The sequence below is a fragment of the Malus domestica genome, chromosome 13, assembly GCF_042453785.1.
Source record: "Malus domestica chromosome 13, GDT2T_hap1".
NCBI classification, from domain to species: Eukaryota; Viridiplantae; Streptophyta; class Magnoliopsida; order Rosales; family Rosaceae; genus Malus; species Malus domestica.
Window position 1 is genome coordinate 25,357,162 of NC_091673.1, and position 7,899 is coordinate 25,365,060.

At 36.2% G+C, this 7,899-nt stretch overlaps 1 protein-coding gene across 2 annotated transcripts; it reads right to left on the reverse strand.

Annotated features, from left to right (window-relative positions):
* Positions 1-1,467: 1,467 nt before the first annotated feature.
* Positions 1,468-7,073, reverse strand: LOC114820504 (glycosyltransferase BC10-like). Of its 2 annotated transcripts, none has more exons than XM_029091295.2 (11): positions 6,691-7,073; positions 5,555-6,037; positions 4,606-4,704; positions 4,168-4,268; positions 4,003-4,074; positions 3,700-3,790; positions 3,405-3,485; positions 2,930-2,989; positions 2,726-2,848; positions 2,198-2,236; positions 1,468-2,109 (listed from the first exon to the last, which is right to left on the reverse strand). In XM_029091295.2, exons 2-11 carry the CDS (start codon positions 5,933-5,935, stop codon positions 1,981-1,983), a joined length of 1,176 nt encoding a protein of 391 aa, XP_028947128.1. In that variant the 5' UTR covers positions 5,936-6,037; positions 6,691-7,073; the 3' UTR covers positions 1,468-1,980. The 2 variants fall into 2 exon arrangements, with proteins under 2 accessions (XP_028947128.1, XP_028947129.1); XM_029091296.2 differs by lacking the exon at positions 6,691-7,073 and adding an exon at positions 6,276-6,415.
* Between the last annotated feature and the right edge of the window lie 826 nt (positions 7,074-7,899).

A 7,899-nucleotide genomic window follows, 5' to 3' on the forward strand; every position in this document is an offset into this window, starting at 1 on the left:
ACATGTCAGACTGACATTATGATTTGGAGGTCATTCCAGACTAATTTAATCACTTTATCATGCTTAATCGGATCAATGCATCAAAGCAAGTCTCGGAGTGAAAGATTTTTCATAGGTCTTAGACCAAAGGGTGGTACTTCTATTATCGCAGTAGAAATCTTTTTTTTTTTTTTGAACAAACGATATTATCTACAAGGGGATGTGTGGGCTTAATCTCACAATGAGCTAGCAATAATGTGGTTCAAATTTGCCTTTGGCAATAATCGAACCTATGACCTCTCACTAACAAGTGAAGAGAAATACTACTAAACCATAGTACTAAGTGGCTTGCAGTGGAAATCTTTATAAACACTAAGTTGGGCATAGCATGTTCTGTTTCCATGTTATCAAGGGCGGGGCCTGCAAGCTTATTCGTGTTTGATTCTATTACTTAACATCGAGTTCGTTTATCTGAAAAGATTGTCGGATTAAATTATATTCCGTGAAATGGAAGCAAATGAAAGTGTTTCACTGTAACATAAATAAGAGTTTGAGTGAAATAAACTTTGCATCTAAGGGGTGGTTTGGGAGTGAGGTGCTTAAAAAAAAAGCACCCATGAAAAAAAGTTAGAAGGGTTTTAGGTGTTTGGTAAACTGAAAAAAAGGGCTTATTTTGGAAGCTGTTGTGAGAATAAGCTGAAATCAAAGGAAAAAGCTAAAGTTGCTATTTGCAGTTTTAGAAAACTGGTTTTTTTTCAAAGCACACGGAGCTACAATGCTCCTTTAATGAAAAGATCCACTATCATATTGCTTTTTTTTCTTTTCCAAAAGCACTTTTACAAAAAAAGTTTACCAAACACTCTGCTGATTTATTTCACAACCGCTTATTTTCACAGTACAGCCATTTATTCTCACAGCAATTTTTTTTCAAAGCACATCAATACCAAAGAAAGCGGCGCATACTGCCTTGCATCCAGCTTTTTAGATATAACATTCAGAATTCAAACCAAGGAATTCAAAGGTCATTTTGATACGGACGCCGGAAAGATGAATCCAAAATCCTAATACAGGCAATAAAAAATGAGATACATATTTCGTGGCAAATTTGTTTATATTTGACATTTACTAGAGTAGATACTCAATTGCACGAATAAGGGTTTAGGTAAAAAGATTATGTCTTGCTCAATCTTTCCATATAATCCAACATATCAACATTGCTAATAAAAGGTTTCGAGAGAGGAAAAGCATTTATCAAATAAATATACGGTTCATCATTAATGCGTTATTTGGTACCTATACCACTGATTTATTCCATATATTTGAATTACTAAACGATCTCTGATTTGAATGATTTTTTGTATCAATAATCTTCGACTGAAGACTAAAATCGAACAGTTTCTCATATAAAATATCTAGGGAGAAAAGAAATTATTCGCAAGTAGAAGAATGAAGATTGTAGTTGTGTTTCAAAGATGAAAATAAGAGCAATTTTGAACACATGAAATGGGCACTCATGTTTTCTCATGACATGATAACGTCCCAGATTAATGATATGCAATTCAATCACTTTGTTTCTAGTTTTCTTGTCTCTGAATTTTGCCACACCTGCCAAAAGCATGCCGGAAATGTCTTTCAAAGCGTGAATTTCACGGCGCTATTGCGTGTTGTATATTTTGCCACTTGAGAGTTCAAACTTCATCTTTTACAAAGACTAACCACAAGATGCAGTGAAAGAGAATGAAGGGTTCGTAGAGATAACAACATATCCTCGTATCATCCCCAGGGAAGCAACACTAGCCTGTTAGCCTCCTGCCTGACTCGGGTCACCCTAACTGCTCTGCCAGTTGCCCTTGCACTCAAGAATCGTGGTCGGGACGTTGGGAACTATCAAGCCTCGATAATTTGGCAATTTACAACTTTGTCAGCTATACTGGATATCGGATGGAGTGAAAGGGTCGAAGGCGATCCAACCAAAGAATATGGAGTAAAAAAATATCCGGCTCAAACTGTTGTATAATTGGCAAAAAGGCGCAACAAGTCATTCAGAGTCTCTGGATGGAACTTCCTTGCAAATAAGTAACACGGTCGTTGTATACCGTTCCATAAGCAAGGCCATTTCTGTACTACTTTCTGAAAAACAAAATAGAAAATGTAAATTAAATTATTGCCAAGCAATCCAATTCCATAAGCATGTATCACCAATCTTTTAGATGCATACCTTCGCATCACTGGTTACATGCACGCTCACATCAATCGACTGCAGAGATAAGACAACCAAAGTCGCCATCAGAAAATTTGAACTATTTACATTCGAATTGTTGTTCTTTCAAACACTATCCATGCTGGAACTGATGGCACAAAGAAAGCAATTATAAAGACACTTTGATTTATATATCCACCAAACCATTTCCAGCCATCTTCGTTAAAAGGTCAAGTGTTAATATTAAAATCTTAAAAAAACAATCCCTAGACTATTCCCTTTGTCTTTTTTCATTATTTTTTCTTTTTGTAAGATAAGCGGGGTGTTTGTATGGTTTTGAACAGCTAACGGCTGGAGTGCGACACAACATAACATGAGAGGCTCAACAGGTGACACAAAGAGCCAGGGATGAGCTACTATGGAATCGGCATTCAGTGTGGACATAGCTATGCAACACATATCCAAACTAGATAAACATGCATGATGGAGCTGTTATCCATAAATAAAAAACACACACACATGCAAAAGCTTATAGAAGAATTCTACCGTAATATTCTTCAGAAGCTCATGTGTAATATCCTGAGACTTATATAACTTCGGATGCCACTTTCTTTCAGACCAATCAACATGTGTTACGGACCAGTTTGCAATGCCACCAGGATCAATTATCTGAAAACATGTACAAAGGAAACTTCATTCAGGCAGAGAACAGAAGGGAACACTGAAGAGAAAATTTTCAAGAGTTCTCACATTGAAAAAGGTTGGCAAGTAATGTTCATCAGCAATGCAATTGCGCCCGTCAAAACCTGGCTGTTGTTACCAAGACAATCCACATCAACAAATTGAGACCAGTGAACATACAGTATCATGGTTTTAAAGATTACAGAAAAAACCTATTAGATACTTGCATCTCAGCTGTACAGTGGGCCAAGCATGAGAAGGGGATAGCAAGCCATATGTTGAAATCAAGCATATGTTTTGACAAAAAGTAATTAAAAAATTCAGCATTGTTAGAGCTTAGATCATCTGAAAACGACCAAATAAAGAGCGACCCAAAATCTATTATACCAATAATAAGAGAAAGCAAGGATGAAAGTATCATACATGCAGATATGCTATAGCCTATAGATATATGATAAACAAATTACAGGCGAAAATATCTAATATAAGAACATTAAAGAACTTAAACAAGGTAGATATACAAATGCTGAGAAGGAAAACTTGCCTTACAGTAGTCCCGGAATTTCGAGTAGTAGAGATTATCAGCCATTACTATCACAGCATGCCGACGCTTCATAGAGAACCACTGCATATAATTCAGAATATTAGACTTTTTGTGTTACCTTGGAATGAAAAGTATTTTTAGGTGGTCATATATCCCTACTGTTTACGTTTGTTGATATTGCAGACTAGTTATATAAAACTAATAAAAATGGCCATCAAGAGATGGACAACATATAAAATTTCCACAAATTATAGAACTACATCTACAACCTCAACATAATAAAAAAAAAAAATACCTGTGCACCCTTTCTAAAGTCTTTCTTCTCAATTTCAGGTAACATGTGTTCAGAATACCTCCCATTTCCGTGTGGACCAGGATCCTCAAAGCTGAAAAGAATACGCAAGTATACAGGTAAGAAAAATGAATTTATCAATTCGGAACAAGTTGGCTCCAAATAATTTCAGAGGATAAAAAAATTAAAACCTAGTTAGGCAACATTCATAACTGTACTTATTCATCAAATTCAAATCCAATCGTACAGTGAGCTGCCAACACATTTAAACTAAAACAGTAGCTCATAAAATAAGATTCTACTAACCAGTCAACATAGCTTATATTTGTATTCATCAGATAGTCATAGATATGGTCAAATGTGTACAACGGTACACAACTGCACAACAGAAAGAATCAATGAGATTAATAACAGCAGAAATAATCAGAACTTGACAAAAAGGATTACTAAAGGTACCTAGAATTTGATCACCTTTCAGAAAGTAAGACAAAATGCTGGTTATCAGGATCTTGAAGAGCATTTGCCAATAATCTTCTCTCTGCATCTACCATAGAAATTTTTCCCCAAATCACCTGGAAACATGAATCAATGATAGATCTCATTAACCTCCTAAATCACTAGTTAAACATGACAATAATAAATCACAATCACTACTGATAGATGTGTAATCTTTATACTCTTCTACCTATCACTGGAACCTCATCTACACAATTATAACCCTTGCATGACAAATAGTGATGGATTCAATATGTCTGCAAGCTTAAAATGAGCAAGATTAAATGAAGAAATAATCAGTAAGTCTCTGCTATTTAAGTTAATATTAAATATTATCCTAAGCTTCCTTGAGAGTTATATGGATTAAAAATGAAACATAGATTTTGTAAAGTAAGGTAATCTAAGCAGGTTTACCGGGTCACTGCGAATCTCTCGATTAAAAAAGTAACGGCTCAAATGAATTGCCCTTTCCTTAGAAGCATGCACATAGATAGAGAACTTCCCTTCATGACCCTGCCAACAAAAAACGGAAATGCTCAAGCTAAGCATGTGAATCGATAACTACTTGAACAGGTTCTATCAACACTCAAATATTGATTGAACAGGATCAGAAATTATGTCCTGTAACAGGTTGAACATTTATTATCACATATTTTTATGAAAAATACCTAATTTAATTGTATACCAACAAATTATAAATCAATCAGAAATATGAAAACAATCACTTGAAAAAAGCACCAAGGGGCCACCACATGGAATTTATCCGGATTAAATAAGGACGAACTTAAAGCACCAAAAGTAACAGTGAAAGAAGGCTCCAACTCATCTCATCAGCCACAAAGACAAAAAATTTACAAATAAGAAGCATGTGTGTCATTTTGGTATAGAACATTTCCATAAACTTTGCCTCATTCATACAGAAAGATTCTCCCATCAAACTTGTTATTTCCCACCTAATACAACCGACAATTCAAGCATTTATCAACCATTATGCTGCATTGTCAAACTTGAATATTAGATAGCTTGATGGAATTAAGCTTCTTGGTCCAACAGTCTTTAACTGTTAATCGGTAACCATAAAATAATTCAGGCATGGAGACTCTTGCTTGTATGTGAATAGTCCAACAACAATCCTTGTAAAAGATTATTGGGACGACAATATAAGTTGATCACTTTCTACTCTTATACTTTCTAAGCACTATCTGACAAAGATCATATACTATCTGAATATGCTTAAGCCAACTAAACAGAACAGGCATATTAGGAAAAAAAACATTAAAGAAACCAAAAAAAAATAAAAGGAAAAAACAACACAGAAGATTTCTTTCTTGGGCCAATAAATAAATAGCAGATGAAACCTTACATGGAGAAACTTATCCCACAGCTTCTCAAAAGGCAATGCACTTGGTGTAAGGAACATGAATGCAATTTTTGGATTCTTGGATTGAATAGGAGGTGCGCTTAAAATATCTCTGATCACAACACGGGATGCAATCTCATCGTCAGTAAATTGCCTTGCAGGAGCAGGTGGAAGCCAATCTGAAATAGCCTTACAACCTCTGGAAGAAAATATGTAACAAGCAGCGTTGCTTTGAGGTGGATAGAGAAAAGCACAAATCACAAAGATGCTGACCAAAGAAACCAAGACAATAATCCACACTGGCCTCTTCAAAGGTGGGCGATGGCGTGCCCCAGGCAAGATCTGCATGTCACCCATGCCTAATCGCCAATGACTCGTCTTCATCTAAAATAAATGCATCACAACGTCATCACCTAATGATCTTATTCCTGCCCATAGTCCCTATCCACCATTGCACTGCCTGATTGGTGTAGAAATTTCTGCAATCTGAAAGTATTAAGAGGATTAATTGGTAAATTAGAGGTCCTATATGCAATGATAAGCGGACTAAGTTCATGATATCACAAAGAAATGCAACGATACAATTCAAAGACTAAGCAACATCAGAAATCAGATCGAATTCATGATCATCGAGTTATGTTTAGTGCTTATAATTGTTTGCCAAGAAAAGCAAATAAACTATAATTCATTGTTTCGGTTTTTCGTTTCCCTTCAGTCTCCTCACCTCGCCTCAGGCAACCAATCGGAGCGGTAACAGTGTATATATGAGCAAATAAAAGAACAAACCAAAGCAACAAAACCATATGTTCAGAATTCAAATCTAAGAAGCAGTCCAACAACTAATACCAAACACCTGAATAAGTATGCAGGTACGAAAATCCAAGTAAATAAAAGTCAAACCAACCCACAGATTCCAATCTACCCCAAGAAAAGTAAAAACCCCAACTCCAAGACGCAATCTCTATTGCCCCCTAACAGTCAAACCCAGCACCCCTCAACGCCGAAAATTCTTCCCCATTTTCTTATTTCCCGTTTGGCTGCCGAGAAAGTAGGCAAAATCAAAACAGCCACTGCAAGTGCAACCCAAACGAAAATTCAAAATCTCAGTTTCTGACACTCGGAGAAGAAGAAGGAGATACCTGATCCTATGATCTGAAAGGAGCTTAAAACCGAGAATTGAAGATCGGGAACGGTGATTCTTCGTTGACTCTCTCAAGATCTAGGGCACGCAGCAGGAAGGCCGGCCTCCAGAGACACTCTCTCCTCGCACAGAAGAGATTGAAAAACCAGAAAGATGGGAAATGGGATTTTCGAATGGGGAGATGAGATTGTTGTGATTCCTTGAAAGATGATTCCTTTGTTCCGAAAATTCTCCCTCTCCTCTTCCTGAAAGCAGTTGAGTCCAAACAGTCGTCTGCCTTTCTTCCAAACACTAACAAAGCCGGCGATTTATTTCTCTGTTTTTTATTTGTTTTTCGTGTTTTGTATCATTTTGCTTTGGACTGCTGATTCTCGTATTCGCACTCGTGGCGCGTGATTCTTCGTACCAACCCCTACAAATGCCCCATTATAACAAAAGTGTTATTCACTCTTATTTTTACCTTTCACATATCTTTTAATTCATTTAATTCAATGTCTGAAATTAAGAGGGTTACCCTACTCACCTAACCCACCAAGACCGGATAAGCAGCTAACAAGAGGCTAGCAGCCCTTATCAATAGCAGCGGAGTCACGAAAATACCCCTTTTAAAGCGCTGATTCACTAGCAGTCTTCCAATTCGACTGAATAAGTCTTTTTGTGGTTAAGCTTAACACTACCTATTTTTTTTCTTACTTTTAAAATTCTAGCAACTTTGTTATTGTGGTTACAATTTAGTGGTACCATGCTTTCATTTCTAAATAGAAGACGTTAGATTTGACACTCTCTATTGACGTTGTATTTTAAAAATAAGCTTTAACTGTTGCAATGGTCATTAAATTTTACCTCTAGTTTAATTTTAGTCCCTCAACTCTCTCCCTCTTTTTTTTTTGTGAACAAATGATATTGTTTACACTAAAGGGAAGGGTGGGTTTAGCCTCACAATATGTTAGCAATAATGCGGTTCAAATTCACCTTTAGCGAAAATTAAACCTAAGACCTCTCACTTACACGTGAAGAGGAATACCACTAGATCGTAGTACTAAGTGGCTAGTCCCGCAACTCCTATATTAGTGTTTTTAGTCATCGAACTTAACAATATGTTGCGTCATTAGTCATTTTCACTAACGCCGTTTATATATATTATTTTAAATTTAGGGGTATATTAGAAGTTTCAACTTAAAACTTCAAAAAGCAATAGATAAAAATA